The sequence below is a fragment of the Panthera leo genome, chromosome A3 (assembly GCF_018350215.1).
Source record: "Panthera leo isolate Ple1 chromosome A3, P.leo_Ple1_pat1.1, whole genome shotgun sequence".
NCBI lineage: Eukaryota > Metazoa > Chordata > Mammalia > Carnivora > Felidae > Panthera > Panthera leo.
The window spans coordinates 90,508,250-90,534,588 of record NC_056681.1 but is presented as its reverse complement, the minus strand read 5'-3'; the positions used below and the strand labels follow the sequence as shown (position 1 = coordinate 90,534,588).

Sequence of the window (26,339 nt, the reverse complement as noted above, 5' to 3'; positions counted from 1 at the left end):
TCCCCTCCTAATAGACACATTTGTTCTTTGGATAAGCCAGTCCCACCCATAGGCTATAGCCAAATCTTGCTTTGGTCAGTAAGCCATTCTCTTTTCCTAAGGTAACTGTTTTTCACTGACCTCACCACTCTGTGTTGATACTATAGTTTAACAATTGAGAAGACTCCTCTATTTTTCTATTTCCAGATGTTTGATGGGAGATAACTTTGCTGTGGTTTCCTTTTACTGCCATGGTAGGAGTTTCTAATCTTCTGCCTTTTCCCTGAGGAAAAGAAAAGAAACACATTTTTTTTCTGCAAAATTCCATTGTTTTAACTTGAAACCATATTTTCCTCTCCACTCTCTGAGATCCTTTGCTCAATTCCATTTCTTTAGTTCTGTATGTGCCTTCTTATGCTTCAGTAATGATTTTGCCTCACTGAAGTTCTGGATTCAGTTCTTTGCATACTTGTTACTCAAATTGAAGTCCAGGCCTCAGGCTCAGAAAAATCAAATTACTTCTTGTTTTGCCTGTGACAAAATAAAATTCACATTATTTTTTTTTTAGTTTTTAATGTTTATTTATATTTTAGACAGAGAGAGACAGAGAGTGTGTGTGAGTGGTGGAGTAGCAGAGAGAGAGGGAGACACAGAATCTGAAGCAGGCTCTGGGCTCTGAGCTGTCAGCACAGAGCCCGATGCGGGGCTCAAACCCACAAACTGAGATCATGACTTGAGCTGAAGTCGGATGCTTAACCGACTGAGCCACCCAGGCACCCCTATAAAATTCACATTATTAAAAAGATAGTTTCCCTTTACTCACAAGGAATATTTCTTAGGCAGTGACTTCATATTTATCACTGTAGTACCTAAAGCGTTATGTGACAGATGACAGTGTGAAGAGGAATGGTCAAGAATAATGTAGATTTTTTATGTTTTCACTCTTATGTGGATCCTGAGAAACTTAACAGGAACCCATGGAGGAGAGGAAGGAAAAAAAAAGAGAGAGAGAGAGGTTAGAGTGGGAGAGAGCCAAAGCATAAGAGACTCTTAAAAAATGAGAACAAACTGAGGGCTGATGGGGGGTGGGAGGGGGGGAGGGTGGGTGATGGGTATTGAAGAGGGCATCTTTTGGGATGAGCACTGGGTGTTGTATGGAAACCAATTTGACAATAAATTTCATATATTTAAAAAAATAATGTAGTTTTATAAATTCCTTAAAGGAAAAGAGTATCATAATATTTGTACTCAGCACAATATTTCATCTTCTACGTAGTACATAATAAAAATTACTGCTTGATGGAATGAATGAAATACTTAGCCAGTGAATCCTCAGAACTGTTATGGAAGATGGCAGAGTTTTACTCATGCTAGTCAAAGAGAAATGCATTTGGAGTCCCTTTTCAGCCACAGCATAAGTCGTTAAGTATGACATGAAGTCATCTGAGTCTCCCCACACCTCCCCATGTGGTACCAACACGCTGGACTGAAGCCCTTTGTTCCCTGTGGAGTCTGCCACCTCTGCCTCCTTGTCCTCAGGAATGTCGTTCTAGAAATAAACCAGCCTTCTCCCTGGGGTCTATGAGTCATACACAGAAGTTAATTCATCAATTTTCTTAGGCTCTTTGTAAAAGTATTTCAGAGAGTCCCTCATGGTGAGGCGAAAAAAATCAGGTTTCTTTTCAGTTTCTTTCCAGCTCTTGCCTCATTTCCTCTCTCTGTGCTTCCTCTACCACCTTATATTTGGCTTTTACTGACAACCTTTACCTGCAGACCCAGACCCCAGTTCCTGAGCTAGTGTTGCCTGAAGCAGGAAGTAGACCAGCAAAGCCTCACCACCCCACATCCCTAGCTCCTTTCACTCAGATTTGAAATCAAATCATACTCTACCAGACCATTCCTGTCTTCCTGGCCGCTAGTCACACTTGTGAGTTACAGCGTGCCAATGACAGACTTGTATAATCGTGTCAGAGGGGAAGCCCGGGAGTACATCATTTTTTTTCTTTTACTTTTTTTAAAAATTTGCTTTTTATAGAAGAAGCAATAACTGAATACATTTTTACTGTGAAACAAGAGCTGAAGAAGCTGGAGTCCCCTGGGTTTTTTTTTTTTAATTTTTTAATGTTTATCTATTTTTGAGAGAGAAAGAGGCAGAACACAGGTGGGGGAGGCGCGGGGGGGGGGGGGGGGTGGCGGGCAGGGACACAGAATCCAAAGCGGGCTCCAGGCTCAGAGCTGTCAGCACAGAGCCCACCGCAGGGCTTGAACTCACAGACTGTGAGATCATGGCCTGAGCTGAAGTTGGATGCTTAATTGACTGAGCCACCCAAGTGCCCTCTGAAGTTCCCCCCTTGTTAACTGAGTATTTAACTTGCATTGCTGTATTATTTTTTTGGCTGTTTTTGTATTCCAGAATGTTTTCTAAATACAATGAAATTCAAACTGTATAGTTTGAATGATACAAAGGAAACGTATTTCAGAACTCTGCCCTGTTTCCACTCCTGTTCACCATTAACAATTTGATGGTAGCCTTCCAGACCTTTGTAAAAGGCATTTACATTCATACGTATGTACTTAATCCAATGATTTTATTTTTATATCAGTGGGTTCATACTACACATCTGTTCTACAACTTTCTTTATTCACTTACTGTCTCTTAGCTTTCCATGTCAGTACATTTAACTTTATTTTGCTTGTTAACAGCTGTATAATACTCCAAAGGTTGAGTGTGCCATAAGTTATTTAAATATTCCCCTATTGATGGGTATTTGAATTGCTTCCTGTTTAGAGGCTTTAATTAATTGTTATTACAACAACGCTGACTGAACATCTTTGCATATGTGTCTGTGTATAGTAAGAATGGCTCTAAGCTAGATATCCAAAGGTAGAATTGGTGTGTTAAAAGATGGGTACATTTAAAATTTTGCATTTTTCAAGCTTTACAATTAAAGAATTAAATACTTTACCCATTAATCCCCTTTCTTCTGCAGAGAGTTCTGTCCTGGGAACTGACATTGACCTTCAGACCATAGACAATGATGTTGTCAGCATGGAGATTTTCTTCAAAGCCTGGCTACATAACAGTGGAACAGACCAAGAACATATCCATCTTCTTCTTCCTTCACGGTGTTTCAGCAACATTTCCAGAACCGGAGATGATTCAAGTACACAGCCCCAAAAGACATATTATATAGGTTATAATTATCTTAGTCTCAGATTAAGACTAGATTTGTGAGTCATCAGAATACGAGTAGTTGAGGTTTAGGGCTGTTCAGTGTAAGCACAAAGAATAAGAAAAGAACTTCTAAAAAGTGACCTCAGTTAGAAAACTGAACCTAATTAAGCCTAGATAGCAAGGGCCAGTTATTTAGGAGCAAAGAATTAGACACCTCAATAATAGGGCAGCACCTAAACTATATAAAAGCACAATGAATCATATATTTTTCTCAGGTTTTTCATTTTGAATTGTGGTAGATATTACTGACATAATAATTTGAGGCATACTGGTACCTCAACAATATCAACAAGGCCTATGAGAAGGTAGATAACCAAGTTTTTCTTCTTTTTTTTTTTTTTAAGTTTATTTATTTATTTTGAGAGAGTGCATGTGCATGAGTTGGGGAGGGGCAGAGAGAGAGGGAGAGAGAGAGAGAATCCCAAACAGGCTCTGCCCTGTCAGCACAAAGCCTGACTCAGGCCTGATCCCACAAACCATGACATCATGACCTGAGCCAACCAAAATCAAAATTCCAGTGCTTAACCAACTGAGCCACCCAGGCACCCCGGTAAAAAACCAAGATTAAACCAAAATTAAATAGAGGTGTGCTAGATAAAGACACCTAATTGAGGTAAACTAAAGCAACTACAGAGGCAGGCCCCACAGAGGACAGCTAGTAGCCCAACTAGTAGAGGTGGGAGTTCTTTGAGAAAAATGGGTACAGCCTCCCACCCACAAAGGGGAAGACACATAGTGGTCCTTTCTTTCTGAGGATAGCCATCAGATCTTTACCCTCCCACCCCCATTTCATCCCAGAGCCTAGAATGCCTTTGATGACTTACCTTGATTTCAGTCTGTCTTTCCTTGGTGTATAAATCTTCTTCCCTGGACCTCCTTTCCACCCCTTATGTCCAAAGCTGGTGGTGCCAATTCCTCCCTGTCCCATCTTCTGGAATCCACTTTGTATATATTTTTCCCCAAACACTATATTACCTCCTCTCCTCCTGCATTATCCCATTTCATCTTCACCAACCACCACAAAGCAGGTACTATTACCATATGTCATTGAATCTAAGATGCTATCAACTATGAGATACACCATTACTTTATGTACCACTAAGAAAGAAAAACTGTCAATTAAACATGACATAAATCCTTTCTTGTCACTTAGAAATATTATTTTATCCTTACTGTGAAGTTAGGGTAGTAAATATTAGGAGTACGTACCTGGCCAATGGCAACTGTAAGAAACACATAGTATGTGAGGGGGGAGGGAGGAATGTGTTATACAATCAATTAAATACAATATTATCTCCCTGTTGTACAGAAGAGAAAACTGGTACGTAGAGAAATTAAACATTTTCCCAGGACCGCACAAAAAAATTAATAGCAGAGCCAGAATTTGTAGCTAGGCAACTCCAGAGCCCACTCTTAACCCTACGATTAGAAATCTGTATTTTGTGCATTTGACTACTCACATTTCCTCTGTGCTTGACTTCTCCATTGTTAGGTCTCTGGGCTTTAGGACTGGAGAGCTGTGTTCATCTGGCTAAGATTCTCAACTCCGGTTGTGATAAGAATCACCTTTTTATTAAGGAACTTTTAAAAGATACTGATGTCTGGGCCCTACCTCACACTAGTGAAATTGGGATCTTTGGAGATGGAACCCAGATACTGGTATTTTTAAAAAGTCCCTCATGTGATTCTTACTGAGAATTACTGGAACTGTTGTCTCAACAGTTCGGAAGCTCAGAAGGCTGTCAGCCCAGAGAACATTCATCAAACCCAGGTCTGTCTGCTTGTAGAACCAGGACCCTCACTTACTACACAACCCACCTCATGCTGGGCAGTTCTGAACAAAGATGCTACCTCATGCTGGCACTTCTTTCATTAGGCGAGCTGGGGCCCTCCAAGGCCAGGAACTCCTGCATCCAGCCTTTCTTCAACTGTTGCACAGCACTTGCCCATGGTATTGTTGAGAGTTTCTCTACTTTTCCCCTCCCTCTTTCCATGGCTTTCGACACCTGGGTCAAAGCCAGAGTGTTTATCTCTATCTGCAGTCATTTTTTGGAAATGTGCAGGTCTTCAGGGTGCATGGCAGAACTTAGATCCAGACTCCGTAGCTCTTCTGCTGGAGAGGCCCAGCCTGGAACCCAGATGCCCAGGCACAATTGGAATGAGGTCTGGGAAAAGTAGGCCCCCTCCAGGGTGGGTGTGACCTACCTGAGAGTTTATACAACCACAGTAAAGACCATAGTGTGGTTATCCATTATTTAAAAAACTGATGCATTACCACACTGGATTTTTGGAAATGTGGCACACCATAAAAATGAAACAAAACAATACACACCCTGAGCTCTTCTCCTCTAGAATCTTCTGAGGACTGTTCCTCAGATGTTCACTTGGACTCCTTACCAGGTTTTTCGCCCACTCTACCTGCTTCTGTAGCTGGCCAGGGCCTCTCATACCCGCTCTCCAGGTGCTTCTCTCAGAGGCCTTCTGACAGAGTGCACAGTCAGCTTCACATGAGTGTCTTTTCTCCTTTCATGGGTTTCAGAGTCTGCCACCTCTGCATCTGGGTTCTGGGTGATGAGAAGCACACCTAATTCTAGACTCTAGTCCTGCTAAGACAGCTTTCCCAACTTTGGAACACTGTTGAGACTACAGTTCCAATAATTCTCAGTAAGAATCACATGAGGGACTTTTTAAAAATACGGGTATCTGGGTTCCATCCATCTCCAAAGATCTCAATTTCACTAGTGTGAGGTAGGGCCCAGACATCAGTATCTTTTAAAAGTTCCTTAATAAAAAGGTGATTCTTATCACAACCAGAGTTGAGAATCTTAGCCAGATGAACACAGCTCTCCAGTCCTAAAGCCCAAAAACCTAACAATGGAGAAGTCAGGCACAGAGGAAATGAGGGGAGTCATAGGCCAAGTCCCTCCTGCTGACTTCCTGGGCTCTGAGACATACCAGGCCAAGACCGTCTTACCCAGAATTAATGTCTACATCTGACTGCTGGGCCCAGGAGGGCCAGCTGAATCTGACATCTATTCTGCCATCCTATTTCTTTTTATGCATTATTTATACTTTCATTTTTACCTCATGTTTGTTAACAGTATTCAAACCTGGTATACATTTCATTGAAAAACTGTAATATCAAGGATTCGAGCCTAGTGCAACAGAACATGTACACTGTGGCATGTGAATGTACCTGCCAGAGCAGAACCTTACTACAGAAGAGCGTAATACCTTGATGAATAATTTATACCTAGATGAAGCCCCCTCAGAACTGTTGTCTGTTGCCACAGTGATGCTCTAAAAGGTTCTATGCTTGGGTTTCTTTGGGGAATTAAAAAATAAACTATTTCAGGGACTTATTCCTCCCCCTTCCCTGAATGTCCCTAGAAAGGCCCACAGAGAAATAGCAGCTGTCAGCTGACTCTCTGACTTCTGCTTTCCTGCTCTTCCTTCATCTGACCTATGGTCTTGCCAAAGCTTAGCCACAGGGAAGCAGCAGAGGCAAGATTTCCATCTGTGATTGCAGAGGGTGTCTGCATATCGTAGTATTAGCTGCTTCCTCCACAGAGGGCACATGCTCCTCTCAGACTGGATCACAAGCCAGGTCTCTCACTATGAGGCAGCTGCTCAGCCAACCCAGAAGTAAAATAAGCAAAAATCATATCAGACCCAGAAAATAAGTTAACTATTGTATTGAGCAACACTGTAGGTCCAAACCTGCTCTGCCTTTCCAAACCAGTCATACTTTCCCCTTTCCACTCCCCTGCCTCCTCCCAAGCTTTGCTTGCCTGGTGGATGTGGAATGGGTAGCAGATGTTGTCTCTTAATCACATAGCCTGAGGTAGCTTGTGACAAACAATCCCTCCCCCAATGCCATTTTTATTGTAGTGTGCCTGAAATGTGATCTCCAAGAGCGACTTCTCAGCCCGTCCCTGCTCCCTGGCACAGCTGATGGCTCCTTGAGAATGGATGACCCCAAAGGAGACTTCAGCACACTTTACCAGATGGCCTCCCAGTCATCGGCCTCTTGTTACAAGCTCCGGGTGATCAAGTATGGGACAAGGGAACTTCCCCAATCCATGCAAATGCTTATTTATTCTCACTGGTTCCAACTAGGAAGTCCAGAGATAGAGGGCATCTCCAAGTGTCCCACAGGTGGGAGTCAGTTCCAAAGCAGCAAGTACAGGTATGAGAGTGAAAGAGCAAGGTCAGGTTGCTCAGTATGTGGAGACAAATGGACAGATGGTGGAAGATGTGCCTCAGTAGGACATTCTAAAGGCTGGATGAGGATTGGAAATCCAGAAAGTCTCTGAACGTGGAGAAAAACAAGATCAGCAGTGTTTACCCATTTAGCAACTGTTTGTTGAATACCTTACTGTGTTTAGGCATCAGGACAGAGATCTGACCTCCAAGGAACAAAGGGTAGATAGGATCAACCCCTGCCTTGCCACTTCTCCAAGTACTAGAATTCCTCCCAGGGGAGCCAGTTCTCAGGGAGAATTAACAATGATGGCAAAGACCACTTTTTCTGCTTCCTGGTTCCTATCACAATGCCTGTGCACAAGTATCTGAGTAAGTTTATCCATGGGTTTGTGACCATAGATGCTGCTGGGGAACTTACTTAAATTTATTCTCTTCTTAAATGCATCCTCTGTCAGTACCTTGCTACAAGAAAGCCAGAACTGGGATGCAGATGGTTAGCATACTGTTGAGTTACAGGGTTATTGTAGCAGGGGTATTCTGGGAGTGACCCCAGAGAAGTCACTTGGAATGGAATGAGCTCAGGAGAAGTAATATCCGTCAGTCTACAGCCCTCATGATGGTTGCTTCACTCATTGATTAACAGGCTTTGAGAATCTACTATGTGCCAGATACCTTGCTAGGTGCTGGCCATGCTAAGGTGAATAATTCACAGGCCCTAACCCAAAGGATTTCACAACAGAGTCTTAGACATAAGCTGAGTTTAAGCTGATCTGGGGTCAAGGTTCTAGATACTGCTGAGGAGACTTTCACTGCCATTGTCTCTTGCCAGGGCTCTAAATTCCAGTGGGATCTGCGAGTCATTGACATATGGACTGCCCTTCATCCTCAGACCCACAAGCTGTTGGCAGCTGGACTGGGATGAGCTAGAGACAAATCAGCAGCATTTCCATGCTTTGTGTCACAGCCTGCTGGTGAGTATCCATGTTCCCAGGTGAGGAAGAAAAAGAGAGTTAAAGCACCAGCCATAGAAAAGTAGCTAACTTAATCCTGACCTGATCCCAAACCTGTCCCAGTTCTCAAGAGGACAGGAAAAAACTAGAAATACTCTGAAATGTGGATTAAATAGGACTTGCCTTTTTTGTTTCATGATATAGAGAATACTTCCTGAACTCAGTTACATGACACTAAACTCAAAAATCCCTAATTTAAATGGAAACAGGGCATTTTCCATATAATTAACTATGGTTGTTTTTTTTTTTTTTAACGTTTATTTATCTTTGAGACAGAGAGAGACAGAGCATGAACGAGGGAGGGTCAGAGAGAGGGAGACACAGAATCTGAAACAGGCTCCAGGCTCTGAGCTGTCAGCACAGAGCCCGATGTGGGGCTCGAACTCAGCGGACCACGAAATCATGACCTGAGCCGAAGTCGGCCGCTTAACCGAATGAACCACCCATGCGCCCCTAATTAACTATGTTTTAACACTATTCTCTTTCTAACACCAGTCGGGAAATTATGGTTTATTTAAATGAATAACCCCTAGGCTGTGCCAGACATTTTGCTAAACTCTAGATACTCAATCGTAACATGATAGGCATTATCCATGGCCTCAAGAAACTTACTCTATAATAAAAGAGATAGAATTATATATATAATTATAATTTAGAAGTTAGGGGCACCTAGGTGGCTCAGTCAAATAAGCATCCAATTATTGATTTCTGCTCAGGTCATGATCTCATACTTCATGAGATCAAGGCCTGCATGGGGATACGCGCTGACACACAGAGCCTGCTTGGGACTCTCTCTCTCACTTTCCCCCTGCCCCTTCCCTGTCGTGCTCTCTCTCTTTCTCTCTCAAAATAAATAAACATTTAAAAAATAATTTAGAAGAGCTTTATATAAGTTACATAAATATAAAAGTGTAATTACAGTAAAACCTTGGATTGCGAGTAACTTGTTCTGCGGGTATTCCGCAAGATGAGCAAACATTTCTAGTAAATTTTAACTTGATAAACAAGTGATGTTTTGCAGTATGAGCAGTATGTGATGCCGAATGTCACATGATCGCAACTAAGACAATGGTTCTTGAAGTTCACTTTGATATACAAGTGCTTTGGATTAGAAGCATGTTTCCAGAATGAATTATGCTTGCAAAACAAGTTTTTACTGTGTATATATGTATAAATACTTAATTGTGAGACGTTTATGAAGGAAAAGAAGAGGCTGCTGCAAGAAAGCCTCTCTGTGAAAGTGACATTTAAACTGAGACCTGGCAGTTTATGGGGTGGGAATTAGACAGGTGAAGGGCAGCAAGAACAACATGCTTGGGAAAGGCATGTGCAAAGACCCAAAGGCTGAAGAGAGCTGAGAGAAGAATCAAGAATGGAAAGACCACTGTGACTGAAACAAAGAAAGCAAGGGAGAGAGAGCCAAAAGGCGGGGCTGGAGAAGTGAGCAGCAGTCAAATCATGCAGAGTTTTGTAGGCCAAATTATAAGGACCTTGGACTTTAAGTACAGAAAGAAATCATAAGAAATTATTTGAGTTTTGAAAAAGATTACTTGCCAAACATTGGAAATGAACTGGCAGAAGCGAGAATGGGAACAAGAAAATGAGGTAGGAGGGCACTGCTGTAGTCTAGGCTTAGTCTAGAATGTTGGAAGCAAGATGGGAAAAGTAAACCAATTAAAGAAATATTTTAGGGACAGAGTCAGAACTTAGGGAAGGATTGGATGTAGGGAGTGAGGAAGAGGAAGGTATCACATAACTGCTTGGTTTCTGACTTGAATAACTAAGTGGATGCCCGATCCCTGAAATGGAAAAAAATAAAATAAAAGAGCACACACATGAAACACTTAGAAAGCAAAATAAAACAACTGCAAATATAATCGAGGACAAGCCTAACTATGAGTGGAAATAGAGCAATGGTTTGACCTAGTAGCGTATGGGTGATCAGGCCAGCACAGCAATGTGTCTCTTTCACTATCAGAAGCAGGTTTCTTTTTTCCTGTTTCAAAGCCCACACTCCCTTTTAGATCCGCCCACAGAGTTCCTGTTTCCTATCTGAAGAACACCCATCCCCTGTCTTTGCAGAGCAGAAACAACAGATATGTCCTGACTATCAGAGCCCAACAGCTCGGTTGACCATTTTACTCCACCCCATTCCTCAGGATCTCAATGATGCTACATCACTGGGGAGGAATTTCCCTCAAGTGGCTTCCCTACATTCTTACAGTGTGTGATCTTTCAAACAGACATTTGCATTTTAATATACTGCTAGAAGGAGTGTAAATTTTCTGGAAAGTGATAGCTACTTCAAAACTTTAATTCTATTGCTGAGAGTGTATGTAGCACAGGAAAACAATCAGAAAAGGGAACAAAGATATATATACCAGCATGCTTATCTCAGTGTTATTTACAATGGTAAAGAATTGGAAACAACCTAGATGTCCTAAAAAGAGGAAAGGTTAAATCGAAACAAGGGAAAGGTTATGGGAACAATAATTCAACCAAACAATGAAATATTATGTAGCCATTAAAAATGAGAATGGGGAAGAGTATTTTATCCCATCCTGGCTTACCTATATAAATCAGACTCTTCCTGCCTCTGAATTCAGTGTTTGGGCATCTAATATTTATTTATTTATTCAACAAATATTTCTTGAGCACTATATACCAAGTACCATTCTAGGGGCCAAAGAGACTTCTTTATCACTCGTCTATCATGGAAATGCACAAGTATGTGTTGACCCATCACTAACAGATACCCACATTTTGGGGCACTTACTAAGTGCTAGTCACTTAACCAAGTGCTTTGCATACTTTACCTCATTTAATCCTCACAATAATTCTCTGAGATAAGGATTGTTTTCCCTGTTTTTACCCATGTAAAAGACTGAAGTCTAAAGAGATGAAGTTTCTTACCAAAACGTGATCACATACTACCAAAGTGGCCAAGTCAGAATTTGAAACTAGTTCTTGACTACAAAGCCATGCTTTTAACTTCCTTGCTAAATTCCCTACTCTGGATGTAGCCAGATAAACACAGCATGCAACAGTGAGGCTGACTCTACCCTCAGCTAACACCCCATGCTTCTCAACTTAAATTCACTTAAAGTGACCAGTTACTTGTACTAGCTCCTCACCCATCTTGTGTTACTGTTCTCTCTACCATCTGTTTGTTCCACCCCACCAGATTAAAGAACACTCTCCTTTTCTGGAAAAGACAGAAGCAAAACAGTGTTTGAATGACTCTTCTTGCTTTTCACATGACATCTCCAAGCAGCAAAAATCCTGAAAGGCAGTGTGTTATAGAGGGGAGAATTCTCCACACGCCTCTTCTGATTCATTCAACAACAAATCTTTTTCCAGGACCTACTATGTGACAAGACCTTACTTAGAGCTTGAACCTCTCTGGACCCTGTATTTACGAGCTCTCAGCACTTCTCTAACTCCTTGGTTTTCTGGTGTTTCTTAGACCTTTTTCATAGGTTCTTTTAAAATCTGATGTCCTCAGTTCCCCATGTAAGTCTTGCCTTCTGTTTCTCACTGCAACATTTCCCCTCCAGCTAGCTTCTCATTCTGACTTTTGTCTTTCTGTTAATAGCAGTGCCACCGCTGTCTGCTCACCCAGGCTTGAAACCTCAGTCCCCTCCAGCCTTCTCACCCTTTACACCCACTTCATCACTAAGTCGAATCAATGTTCTTCTCATCAGGTGAGTTGCAACCGTCCTTGCCTTGGTGTTCCCACTGCTTGTTCTCACTAGGACTTCTTCAGTAAACTCCTAACTAGCTTCCCTACCTCCAATCTCTCCCTCTTGTAATTTTCTCTGTATGTTAGACCAGATTAATCTTCTTGAAGCACTCTCCTATCACATGTTTTTCAGTGGTGCCAATACCCAGCAACTTGTCTATTCTATCCTTATAGCATCTCTGCATGTATTTTGTCCTCTCATTTTTATCATCACTATCCTCGTTTGAAGGCTGTTTACCTCTTTCCTTTAATATTGCAATAATCTCTTGTCTCAATCCATTTAGTGTTCCCCTTGCCAGTTCATTTTATACACTGCCACCAGATTAATCTTCTTGCAACGTAGCACTGACCCTGCCACTCTTCAGCTTAAAGATAGTTTGTGGCTTACTATTGATTATACTTTAAAGTCCATATTCCTTAGCCAAGTATTCAGACTCCAGTCCATCTCTGAGCATTCCCTATCGTGCACCAGAGAGTCCAACCAAATTACTATACAAACTTTAAATTGCCCCACCTTTGAACCTTTATTCATATTGTCCCTTCTCCTCTTGCCATATGCTCAAACCCTACCCCATCCTGAAAGACTCAGCTCAAATGGTGCTTCTGCAATGAGGCCTTTCTGGATCTCTCTATTTTTCAAAAGACCTTTGTGTGCTGTATTTCCTTTTTTTAGGGAAAGCATGTTTCTGTTAGCTTTCCAAATACATGATCTAATGATTTGGATTAAAGTTTGTGATATAAGTCTGACTACCCAAACTCCAGGATAACATGGTTGCCTTTTCCTGTCATTCCTACCACTTTCCCATTTTATGAACTAATTTCTCAGCCTTAGTCAAATTTTAGGTTCAGAGTGGAAATTCTCCCTTTGTTATGTCTCTTTCTGGGGAGTTGAGGCAAGGCAGTTTTCTAATCTATTGTAGTAAAATTTAGTTTGTATTGTCCCATGAAAAGCATGGACTTTGGAATCAGATGGCCCTAGGTTCCTAACAGCTTCATTATTTCCCAACTGAGTGAATTCAGGTGATATACTTAACCTCTCTAAGTATCAGTACATTCATTTATTTGAAACCCTAACAAATCTAGTGGCCCCATTTGGTTTAGCCTCTGTATAAACAGTATACAAAGAAGCACTATCCAGAGGCCAAAAAGTAATTTTAGAATTCATTTGTGCTTTCAAAGAACACCAAAGAGGAAATAGTTCATAACCCACAATGACATTTCTCAAATTTTCATCCTCCACTCCTCAATTATATCTAACCAGGAGTTATTCCAAAAGCCTTTCACACACACACACACACACACACACACACACACACACACACACTTTACAAAAAACTAAAACTCTGTCTACATCACCAGTCCCTGTTCCTCTACCTTCTTCCTCCCTCTCTCAGCTATATACGTATTCTGTAGATTGGCTTACCCCTCTGGCATACTCCACCTCCTCCTCAGGTCCTGTCTCTGTCTTCTTATTTTTTAAAAAGATTTTATTTTTAAGTAATCTCTACACACCCAGTGTGAGGCTTGAACTCACAACCCCGAAATCAAGAGTCATATGCTTCACTGACTGAGCCAGCCAAGCACCCCTCTTTCTTCCTATTGGAAATATCCAGGGATAGAATTCACAAGGCTTCTCCTTTCATGAGTAGAAGTAGAGTGGGGGAGGACGAAAAAAGGGAGAAGGTGCATGACAGACACACATTAGTAAATCTTGTCCCTGTCACATGTTAAATAGAAACAACAAAATATATCTCATGTAGTTTTTAAGGTGATTGAATAATATTGCATGTTTAAATATGTCTGGCAAATGATTTGCACATGGTGGTTGCTTAGTAGTTCTATGATTTACATTTGTGTCTCTTTTTTTAATAGTGTCTAATTCTCTGCAGATAGTCTCCATTTTTTCACCTATTTTCTTGAATATACTAATCATAGTTATTTTAGAGTTCTTGTATGCTGACCCCAATGCCTGGATCATCCATTTGTTTCAACTCTTTATTTTCTTTTGGTTTTTGGACATGTGGTTCTGTCTTTTGGTACAGCCAGTAATATTTTAATGAAAGATGCTCAATGTGTCTAAATAAGTTGCAGGGGCTCCAGTTGGCATTCCTATAGAGAGGGTCCATCCTGACCTGCCCTAGGCAGATAGGGTGGTGACAGAACATCCTATTCTACTCAGGAGCTGTACTGAGTCCAGGCTTGACTGCTTTCCTGCTAAGGCTCAGTCTACCCTGGCTTGCTCCTGGCCTTCCAGGATTTTCCACTGAAACCTGGTATATTATATGCATCCCCCTCCCTTGGAAAATCCCAACTCTAATCACTGTATCCTGAGTATGTTAAAATGCTTTGCTTCTAGGGGCGCCTGGGTGGCTCAGTCGGTTAAGCGTCCGACTTCAGCTCAGGTCACGATCTCACAGTCCGTGAGTTCGAGCCCCGCGTCGGGCTCTGGGCCGATGGCTCAGAGCCTGGAGCCTGCTTCCGATTCTGTGTCTGCCTCTCTCTCTGACCCTCCCCCGTTCATGCTCTGTCTCTCTCTGTCTCAAAAATAAATAAACGTTAAAAAAAAAATTTAAAATAAATAAATAAATAAATAAATAAATAAATAAATAAAATGCTTTGCTTCTAAAGGCTTTCTCCTTGGATATGTTTGCCTCCTGCTCCATGAAGCCCCAGTATTTGGTAAATGTGAAAAAAATGAGTGAAAAATTGGTTTGAGCACCCACCCCACACCTGCCTGGTCTCCACCTAAAGATCTGCTGGTTTCTCTGTTCCCTTGCAAGTGCCTCAGCAAGTACAAAGCCTAGATTCTCAGCTCCTACCAGCTGTCCCTCCAACTCAGAATCAACTTATGCCCTCAGGGTAAAAGCAGTTTTCATTTCCTCCTCTCTCTGGATTCTTCCCTCTCCAGAGACTTAGCTATCACTCGTTTTCACTGTCTCAGCACCTCCTGGCTGCCTTCATACAAATGGCTTCTGTATATTCCAGCTTTACTAGTTGTTTTAGGCAGGAGAGCCAGTCTGCCTCTGGCCATTCCATTCCACTCAGATGCAGAAGGAAATATTTGTTAAATGTTCATTCATTCCCCCACTTTGCATCCCTTATTTGGCTAGACAGCTTATAATACATTTTCTGGTTTACTCTCAGCCAGTTGGCTGGCTCCACCAAGTTCTCATTTTCAGGTTCCTGGGTTTCCTTACAAGCATGAGCATAGCTCAGTTCATTCAATGCTGTCTCTTCCACTGCCCCTTCTTTTAGAATGGTTCTTCTGAACCAGGTCCACACTGCCATAATTAAATTCTAGTCATTAATACCAGCCCACCAGTCCTTATCAGCATCATAAATGTTGTATAACTTTTCTAATTACACTTTACACACACTCTAAACCTTAGTCAACTGCAGCCTTAAGTGTTATTCCATCCCCTGATTTTCTTACTGGAGAATTGACTGTTCTGTCCTTCTGTCCTCCTCATAGATTATTTTATTTGAGTATTTTACTTCCTTTTCCTCAAAAAAATGGCACTTCATCAGATAAGCAAGGCTCTTGATAAACCCATTCCCCAGCCCTTCCTGAAAGATATGTGCCATGCATCAATTCCCATAAATTTCACTCTTAGATCAGTCCACACCACAAGAGAGCAATGTGTTTGTACTTCATTCTTGGGAACTTTTATAGATCTATATCTAAGAATTATTAAATTATTTTTAATTTAGCAAAATGTAATAAACATGATCTACTACTTAGTAGATGTTTAACTTAAAAAATTTAACACTTCTTGGTACTTACTGTGTGCCTGAAACCGTTCTAAACACTTCACAAATACTAATTTATATAATCTCCATAATCATCCTTTGAGGAATTATAATCTGTATTTTACAAATGAAGAAATTGAGGCCCATAGAGGTTAAAGTAGTTTTCCAAGATTACACAACTAGTAAATGGTAGAGCCAGGATGAAATCCAGAAAGGTTGACTCCAGGACCCAAACTCTCAACCACTCTATAGCCATATGAAATTCATTATCATATTAACTGCAGGAGTTCTGTCAAATACACTCATTCAATAAGGATCCTTAAGATAGCTTCTCGAACACTTTTATCAGGAAAAGCTGTGGGCCTCCCTTCTAGCAAAAGTGGGTGGTTTGCATTTCTCTGAGCTTACCTAATCTTGGCTCTGTAATTGCCCTACCCTTATTTTTCCTTTGCCCAATCCCTTATTTATCTTTTTGTACTGTTGCATGTTTCTAAACTGGCATAACTGCTTTGTGGAATATGGTAGGGAATATATATATATATATATATATATATATATATATATATATATATATTAATTTTTTCCAAATATTTATGAGATGAATCTATCCATCCCCAGGAAAACATAATTTCAGTTACCAAATCCTACTATGTAGTCCCAGTTATGTAGCTAATGACTCACTTTCCACATCCTCATTTCTCTTACAAAGTCATGTCTGTATGAACTAGAAAAAGAAATGAAAATACCACCTAGGTCTTTCAGTTTCCTACTTAAAATGTCAGAGTCTCTGGAGACACATTCCAGAGCTTTACAGGCCATGTCTGCCCTAATTGGCCACAGAAGTGACAGAATTCAAGCCAGGATGTGTCTAGCAGGAGTCTAAGTACACAGGCAATGACCTGGTTGGGCTGTAAATGGGTGGGGATATGGAAAGTCCTTGGTTACATTAGGCAAAGAGTCAAGAACAAGAATCCAAGCTGAGAGTGGGGTGATAGCAGGTCAGCAACCATTTAAAAAAAAAATCAGAATGAAGTTAGAGAGGGGACACAGACAGGAGAAACAGATGATAGAACAGACAGCGGCTAGCATGGGATCAGTGGGCTTCTCATGACCCAGCCTTGTCTAATTTTTTTTTTTTTTTTGCTTCATATTTCACCATGCCCCTTCCATCCTTTACTCCAGCCACACTAATAAATTACTAAGTGTTCCCCCAAATATGCTAAACTGTTCCACACTTCCCATACCCTTTTTCATGCTGCTCTCTCTTTTTGCCTCTATCCACCTGACAAATATCTACCCATTTTTTCCAGATTCTGCTTAAATACCTTCACTAGGAAGCTATTCCTGCCTCCCACCACAGCCTGCCCTCACTCATCTTTTTTGTCCCCTACCCACCCATGTACCTGTTGTCACATCTATCTTGACCTTCACAGCAGTGATAAGGGGGATGAAGTTGTACCTTAGCATTCTGATGTAAGAAATGTCATATTATTGTATTTTTCTAAACCAAATTTAGAAAATACTAATCCCTAAGAACTAGAATGTTGACACACCCAGTGTCTTTATGAGCTTCTCCCTGGTTTATACTCAGAATCCCAGAGCCCTAATAGTCTGGAAAATGTGGGAAATGGCCCTCTGGTCTTCAATACATCTCCAATACAATGTTGAATAGAAGTGGCAAGAGCAGATACCTTTGTCTTGTTCCTGACCTTAGGGACAAAGCATCCAGTCTTTCATCACTACTTATGATGTTAGTTGTGGGATTTTTGTAGAGCCGTTTGCCAGGTTAAGTTCTACTCTGTTTCTAATCTGTTCCTGAAAGGGTTTTGGATTTTATCAAATGCTTTTTCTGCATCTTTTGAGATGATTGTGTAGTTTTTATCCTTTATTCTAGAAACATGGTGTATTACATTGTTTGATTTTTAGGTATTAAACCAACCTTGCATTCCTGGAATAAATCCCATGTGGTATATACAGTTGATCCTTGAACAATGCAGGGGGTTAGGGGTGCCCAGTTCCCTTGCAGTCAAAAATCCATGTATAACATTGGACTTCCCAAAAACTTTAATTGCTTAATTTGGTCCCAGGACATCATATTGATGGCAGACCAAGGAAATGCTAGTTTAGCAGAATTAAAGCTTTTACCTGCTATAATAAATTCCCATCTGCCCTTCTGGCAAGGCCTACAACCGTGTCATTAAACTTGTCCCTTCTACTTCTGTCTCCTTGTTAGCCACATCCTCTTCCTTTCCTTTGCTATCTGTAAAGGATCCCTTTGGCTGCAGCTAACAGAAATCGAATCCAACTCTAACTTGAGTAATTAAGAGTTTATTTTTCTAATATAACAAGAAGTAATGGAGACAGACAATTCTGAGACCAATACAGTTAATCAATGATACCATCATGGACCAGGATCTTTGCATTTTTCCACTGCAGCATCTGTGGCAAATGTACTTCATCCTTATGCCTATTCCTCATGTGGCTATTACACCTTAAGACCAATCCTATTCCAGGGAGAAAGAAGGAATAGGGTAAAGAGGCAAAAGCCTGCCAACATATTAGAAAGCTTTCCCAGAAGGCCCACACAGCAACTTCTGCTTGTCTCATTATTTAAATCAAGGTCACATGTCACCCCAGACCAATCACTGAAAGACTGAAAAATGTGTAGGGAGAAGGGAGTGGGATGAGGGAGTAGTGGCCAGTCAACCAGCAGTGGCTATGCCTTCCTTCACAGCCTTAGAAATTAGAAGTTAGGGCAGAGGTGGGGAATAATGAGCTTGGAGCATGGCATGCCCTTCCACTCTGCCCCTGTCCATACCTGTTCTAAACAGAATCAGTCCCCACCTCCTAAAATCTAAGCTCCCTAGCACCTTCTGTAGCAAACGTATCATAAATGCAGATACATTTTTACCTGTCTTCTGATAAATTCACCATCTAACTCATTCTCCTTTCTTTGGAAATTTGCAAAGGGGCACTGGGCTGGCTCAGTCGGTAGAGCATGAGATTCTTGATCTTGGGGTTGTAAATTTGAGCCCCATGTTGGGTATAGAGATTACTTAAAAATAAAATCTTAAAAAAATAGAATTAGAAAAAGCCTATTGTCATCTGTAGTCATTAAGCATTGTTCAATTTGAGGACCCCAAAAACTACTCTTCTGGGACATGCTCTTGTCTTTTCTCAACTTTGCCTACCTGCCATGGCAGTTAACCATTTCCATCACAGGTACAACTGCCTGTACCTACAAGTCAACCCATTACCTGGGTAACATGTTCAAGCTTGGGTCCTAGACTTTAGATCTCTACTGCCATTAACTACTGTCCAGGAAAAGGTTAGAAATTCAGAGTCCAAAATAAGGATCTTAAAGTTCAACTTTCCTATCTCTCACTTTACCCCCAAATGCTCCTGAGAATTACAGATGAAGTAATATCTTTATCAAACTCTAGTAAGTGCATTTGCTTCTCTTCCTTCCAGAGCCTTACTCTAACCTCTCTTTAAATCAGCCCAGAAATTTTAAAGCAGTCTGCAAAATCCTTTCAACTCAATCTCTTCCTAGTCCTCAGAAAGCCCACACATCAGGAGTTACTTTTGAGGGGCACTTGGGCGGCTCAGTTGGTTAAGGGTCCTACTCTTGATTTCAGCTCAGATCATAATCTCATCGTTCATGAGTTTGAGCCCCATGTGAGGCTCTGCACTGACAGCGTGGAGCCTGGTTGGGATTCTCTGTCTCCCTCTCTCTCTGACACTCTCATGCTTTTGCTCTATCTCTCAAAAATAAATAACTTTTTAAAAAAGGAGTTACTTTTGAGAGACCTCAGTCAATTCTGTATACCAGTTCTATAATAGAATCTTAGCTGTTGTCTCAAAATCAATAGGCTCAAATTTTAAGGATCATAATTTTTGTGTGCAACATTCAAAGTTCCTTTTTTGGGGGTGCCTGGGTGGCTCAGTCGGTTGAGCATCTGACTTTGGCTCAGGTAATGATCTTGCGGTCTGTGAGTTCGAGCCCCATGTTGGGCTCTGTGCTGACAGCTCAGAGCCTGGAGCCTGCTTCAGATTCTGTGTCTCCCTCTCTCTCTGTCCCTCCCCCGCTCATGCTTTGTCTCTCTCTCTCTGTCAAAAATAAATAAAAACATTTAAAAAAATTTTTTAAGTTCCTTTTTTGTTTAATTTCTTAATGTTTATTTATTTTTGAAAGACAAAGTGTGAGCAGGGGAGGGACAGGGAGAGAGAGAGAGAGACAGAATCCGAAGCAGGCTCCAGGTTCTGAGCTGTCAGCACAGAGCCCGATGTGGGACTCGAACTCAAGAGCCATGAGATCATGACCTGAGCCAAAGTTGGATGCTCAACCAACTGAGCCACACAGGTGCCCCTCAGAGTTTCCCAGTAATCCCAAAGTCATGAATTTGTCCCATAACACTGAGGTGTAAGAAATGTCACATTGCCTTAAAAAAAAAAAAAAAGTTCAAGAAATGTTACAATGCCATAGTTTTAGCCCCCAGTGACTTGCCACAGTGGAAAGATACTCTGTTGTCTGTGGAATCGTGGAAGGGTGACCAACCACACCAGTTTGCCCAGCATTGGGGGGTTTTCTGAGATGTAGGGCTTTCATTGCTAAATGGGCAAACCAGAACAGGTGGTCATCCTAAGTATTGGGCAAACGTTAATTTACAAACCTTCCCTTTACTATATATAAACTCTCAAAGGGCAAGAAACATGTCTAATGAATTTCTACATATTCATGCCTAGTGCTTCGGACATAACAGCCACCCAACGCATTCTTAATAAATAAACAAACTAGTTCACAAACAAATGCATGAACCAGCATAAAAAATAGATTAAAATAATAGGGGCAGAGGGAGAGGGAGACACAGAATCTGAAGAGGATTCCAGGCTCTGAGTGTCGGCACAGAGCCCAACTTGAGGCTCAAACTCACAAACCGTTGAGATCATGACCTGAGCTGAAGTTGGATGCTTAACTGACTGAGCCACCCAGACACCCCAGATATGAGCAAAATGTTAAGAAAGCATAAACTTCTAAAGGTACCTACCACCTTCCCAGCCTACCAGATCTCCTCACAGTTCTGTGGTGCACAAAATGATGACACTGCTTTTAAGTGTCTGGAAACTTCTGCACCACCTCCACCCCAGCACATTCCCCCTAGGGTGTAACTCTAATGCTACAGCAGGGTTTTTTGTGCTTCACTGTGTCACTTTCCACTTGTCTTCCACAAGACACTGATACTCCTCAATCCCCTTAAAATCTTTGCCCGCTGTTTGCCTTTCCTCTCATATTCTTCCAACTTTTTGCATCAGTTAGAGTGGGTGGAGCTAATGTACTTGCTTTCATCTTCTGTAGCAGAGAGGCTGTTACGTTTGTGCCAGGTGGAAGTGCTGATCACCTCAAGCAAGAGGGCACAATTTGCAGATGATCGTAACAGTCTGACTCCACATTTCTTAAGAGTTTTGTGGTTTTCCTTGAAAAACTACCAAAGAAAATTGCCTTATTCCCATGCCTGATTTAAAAGGGCACACCTAGAAAATCTGCTAATAGGTCTGTGTGTCTCTTCTCCTGACCCATGGCACACAGCAAAGTGTCACCCCCTCTGTTCTGCAGAACCTTTCACTCAGAGTCACTGCCCCTGGAATTCTGACCCTTCTTTTTGTCCTGTGACTAGCTGTGTTGATCTCAAGGATCCTGCGCCCACTGGCCTCTTTGTACCTAAGCTTTTCTCTCCCTGCTGTCTCCTCCTCCTCTTGCTTTGGCAGGTCACTTTGATCACCTTCTTAAGCCCTTTCTGGGTATTCTACAGATATTCCCTAACCAGCCCACTCTGATCTCAGTCATGCAACAGAAGCACATTTTGTCACCCTCTAAACAAGACCTGAATTTTCACAACAGCCCACACAAGTCTGTATTTCAAGACTGTTTTTAAGAATTGTAATTCTTGGCGCGCCCAAGTGGCTCCGTTGGTTGAGTATCCAACTTCAGCTCAGGTTATGCTCTCGTGGGTTCATGGGTTTGAGCCCTGCATTGGGCTGGCTGCTGTCAGTGCAGAGTCCCGCTTTGGATCCTCTGTCCCCCTCTCTCTGCCCCTCCACTGGTCATTCTCTCTCTCGCTCTCTCTCTTTCTCCCTCTCCCTCTCAGAAATATTTTTTTAAAAAGTTTTTTTTAATGTTTATTTTATTTTTGAGAGTCAGGAAGACAGAGCACTAGCAGGGGAGGGGCAGAGAGAGAGGGAGACACAGAATCCAAAGCAGGCTCCAAGCTGTCAACACAGAGCCTGATGCAGAGCTCGAACTCACGAACCATGAGATCATGACCTGACCCAAAGTCGGACACTCAACCAACTAAGCCACCCAGGCGCCCCTAAAAAAAGAATTGTAATTCTTAAAATTCTACATTTACCATTGAGTAATACATTAGCCATCTCCAGGGTGAACACCTACTTCAGGTTAAAGGGCATCTCTTGGGGCGCCTGGGTGGCTCAGTTGGTTTAGCACCTAACTCTTGATTTCAGTTCATGATCTCACAGTTTGTGGGTTTATGGGTTTGAGCCCAGTGTTGGCACAGAGCCTGCTTGGGACTCTCTCTCCCTCTTGCTCTGCCCCTCCCCCTGCTTCCTCTCTCTCTCTCTCTCTCTCTCTCTCTCTCTCTCTGTCTCAAAATAAGTAAACATTTAAAAAATAACAAGAAAGGGCCTCTCTTGTCTCTGCATTGTGAACCATTTTGTATACATCTCCAACCAGGGAGGAAGAGCACTCCCTTGGGGCAACTCAGGTAGGAAGTCCCTGTCTCCCAGGACCAAAGAAAAATGGTTCAGTCCTCCCTGACACCCCCAGAGAAACTTGGGGAAGCCTTGATTGAGATAGATCTTCAAAACATGCCAAAGACTGAAGGTGAACCAGCATTTATATATGTTCTTTTTTCAGAAAAGACAATGGCTGCTGTTGGCCAAAGGGGAGCCCCTGAGTGGAGGACACAGCCTGAGGACGCCTGCCAGCACTTTCTATGTGATTGTGCCATCACGCTCCCCCACTCTGCTGGTGAAGGCAGTGGCCACTAGGGAACTGTTGCTGCCCAGCCCCTTCCCCCCGCTGCCTGAGGACCCAACTGACGTCAGCCTTAAGACTGTGGAGGCAAGTGAAGCTCAGATCTCATGGGGCAGACAGAAGGGAGAGAAGAGTTGGGAGCAGGAAAAAAGGATACGGGAGAGGAATTAGCCTGTGGGAGAAAGGACTGGGGAGCAGAGGGAGGAGTGGTTGTTCCAAGAAGGTGGTGGAGGGTGAGAGAAGAAAGCGAAGGTAGGAACTGAGGCCAGGTGGAAGGAAATAATGTGATGTGTGTCTGTGTGGTGGTGTCTTTCTCTGCTTTGTGCGTGTGTATCTGTTTGTTGAGGAATAGAGAAAAAGGCAGTCAATGCAGGCATTCAGGATAGGAAGGGCTTCAAAATGAGACTCCCATGCAATGGAGAGAACTGCACTGCCACCATTTTCCCCCTCCTCCCCTCCCCCATCTTCCCCTTTCCCCCCCTTCTCCCCCCTTCTCCTGTCTTCCTTGGATCTGGATTCTGGATTTCCTCTGCCAGCCTCCTCTGGCTGAGGGCAGGAGGAAAGGCTCTGGGCAGGGAGAACTGGAGCCACATCGCTGCTGGATCACTGGCTTACGTGCAGAGAGGACAGAGCTTGGGATTGTGTTCTTGCCTTGGCGGCCACCGGGATGCAAAAAGAGGTGGGCACGAGTGGCTGTGGCTCGCTCAGTGTCTCACTTCAGAGCCAGTGGTTCCTGGCACAGGATGTTGTGGCCGGAAAACCTGACTGCTCAGGAATGCTGTGCTTGTGTGCCCTCCGGCTCCGGCTCTGCTCACCTAGCAGGCGAAGAACTCCATGTACTGCCCCTGCAGACTGTGAGCAGCCCCAGGCCTCAGTCACACCCTCTCTCACAGCCCACACACTGGATCCCTTGTGACCCTTCCAGCACTTCAGCCCCTCTCAGAATCCCATGACATGCTTCTCAGAGCCAGAGTATTTGGTGTCCCTAGCCACTCACGGCTATACCTACTTGTTGCACTCTTGCCTGACACTTACATCACAGACACTCAGACCTGGGGGCCGGAACACCCAGCGGAGACCCTCATCTATTTCAGTCTTGAGCCAAGCCCCGGGTCTTCACACATCCTCCAGTCTCTCACAGTCCAAGGTCTCTTACTGTGTTCTGTGACCTCAAGCTCCCTGGGTGAGTCTTCTCTTCTCTCTTCCACAGAGGGTGCTGGACAGCCTGGAGCTAGAGCCCACCTACAACCCCTTACAGGCTTGGAGCCACCTGTACTCACACCTGAGCAACACCTTGACCAAGCTTCAGGGCCGGATCCAGCCAAGCTTGGAAAGCCGGGCCCTGAGAAAGGTACAGCTCCCTCCCTATTCCCTCCTCTTCTTTATGCCCAGAATCAAAGAGAGACCTCCTCCCCTGTCCCTGGCTCCCCCCATCCCAGGGATCAGCCCCCTCCCCTGGTGGAGGGGAGAACCAGGCCAACCAGGGAAGGAGAAAAAGAACAGCCCTTTGCCCTAGACCAAGGAAATTACAACCCCTGTCCGGTAGGGAGGGTTTTCTGCCTGGGCACTTACATATGGTGATGTTTAGGCATCTTCACTGTGCACTTGTGATAATCCATTAGTCATGTAGCAGACCATTGTCCCACTAAGCAAATTGGCAGTACTGAGAGCACAGGTTCTGTTTAAAGAAAAGGCTGAATGGAAGGTGGAAAAAGAAATATCCAAAGGAAAGGAAATTAGCACGTACTGAACACCAGCCATTTGCCAGGTTTTGTGACCAGTGCTCTCACAAATATCTTTCTCATTTAATCCCTACAGCATCCCTGCAAGGTAAGTGTTATGTTCACTGTACAGATGAGGAAAAGGAGGCTGACCAAGCTTAGTACATTGGAGTCCAGGCTTTCTCAACAAGGGTTAAAGAGAGAAGAGTAATTGAGGGTAGAGTTATTTTTTATGAAATTTATATTCTACAGTGTTTGTATAGAATATAAATTCTTAATCTTTTCCTAATTTCTTAGTAACAGAACCTTTAGGAACTCCTGCTTTGCCTTAGCTGAAGTTACAAAAGAAAGATCTTTCCAAACTACAGTCAATCTAAAGATGGGAGCTGAGCCCACCACAAGTTAGCTGATGGACAAGCTAACAGAGAAGGAACACTCAGCCAGGAGACCGGCACTGTGGAGACAAGCCCAGGGGACTCCACTGCCCTCGACTTTGAGGCTGTCACTTAAGGGATGGGACACGTGAAGGAGTTAGGACAGGAGGCCCAACAAGGAACAGGACAGGAGATCAGCAGCCATGTCTGGGCCTCAGAGAACTCTCTGCTTTCTTTGTAGGCTGGGCAGTTGCAGACAAACCGAGTTCGAGCCACAGTGGCCCCCCTGCCTATGACTCCAACCCCTGGCAGAGCCCCCAAGATGCCAGCAGCCAGCAAGCCTTCCTCAGAAGTCTTCTTCTGGCCTTCCAAGGAGGAAGAAGTGGAGGAGCAGAAAGGGGAGGAGTATCCCTCTGGGCCCTAAGTCACCAGCACCAGAGCCTGGTGGCCCTGTTCAACCACATCCACACTAAGGCTCATACAGTGAATGGCCTTCGCTCCACCTGAGCCTCTGTGAGCTCCAGGCGACTGGGAAACAGAGCCTTCCCCTCCTCAGTCTTCAGAACTGCTGCCGCCCCACTGCTCAGTCCTGGAAGAGACACACCTGAACTTTTTCCTTCTCCAAGCAGGAACTCATTTTCTTTTGGATTATTTGATACTGTTAGCACAGTATCAGATTAAATACCCAGTAAGTCTCTACCATTGTTAGGAGCATTCCCAGCCCAAATTTTTCCTTGTAGTTCCTGGTAAACAGGTAGACAAGGTCAGGTCACCTTCAGGAAACTGGACATCAGGAGACAAGTACAAGGTTTTTAGAGCTCATGAAAAGAAGTAGGATTGAAATCGAAGCCTCATTCCAAAGGCTGCATTCTTCCCGCTACACCCACCACACTGCGGTTTCCTTCAGCCCTCAGACAGAAAAGCGGTTGGTACTGATACCTACAGGCAGAGTAGGGGGTGGGGGGGCAGGAGGTGTCCTATAGCTGAGAAGATAAGGGGAAAACAGTGTGGAAAAGGCCTGTTTCCTTCCTATTTCTCTCTCCCCAAACCTGTCCACTTTTCTTTTTTCTTTTTTTTTCTTTTCTTTTTCTTTTCTCTTTTCTTTTTTTTTCTTTTTTATCTTGAGAGAGAGAAAAAGAGAGAATCCCAAGCAGGGTCAGCGCTGTCAGCACAGAGCCCGGTGCAGGATTTGATCTCATGAATGTGAGATCATGACCTGAGCTGAAACCAAGAGTCGGACGCCTAACTGACTGAGGCACCCGGGTACTCCT

General features: G+C 43.0%; 1 protein-coding gene across 5 annotated transcripts in view; it reads left to right on the top strand.

Moving 5' to 3' along the window:
* The window catches only part of LOC122216240 (meiosis 1 associated protein), a 70,241-nt gene extending 44,465 nt beyond the window's left edge, over positions 1 to 25,776 (top strand). For 2 of the 5 annotated variants that reach the window (XM_042932804.1, XM_042932802.1), the window contains 7 exons: positions 2,970 to 3,143; positions 7,106 to 7,268; positions 8,250 to 8,391; positions 22,854 to 23,060; positions 24,184 to 24,324; positions 24,792 to 24,803; positions 25,310 to 25,776. In XM_042932804.1, the coding sequence (XP_042788738.1) occupies positions 2,970 to 3,143; positions 7,106 to 7,268; positions 8,250 to 8,391; positions 22,854 to 23,060; positions 24,184 to 24,324; positions 24,792 to 24,803; positions 25,310 to 25,492 (1,022 nt within the window). In that variant the 3' untranslated portion in view covers positions 25,493 to 25,776. Of the gene's footprint in view, positions 1 to 2,969; positions 3,144 to 7,105; positions 7,269 to 8,249; positions 8,392 to 22,853; positions 23,061 to 23,509; positions 23,653 to 24,183; positions 24,325 to 24,791; positions 24,804 to 25,309 lie in introns of those variants that run through there. The other 3 variants (XM_042932805.1, XM_042932803.1, XM_042932806.1) reach the window with 2 other exon arrangements.
* Positions 25,777 to 26,339: the final 563 nt, after the last annotated feature.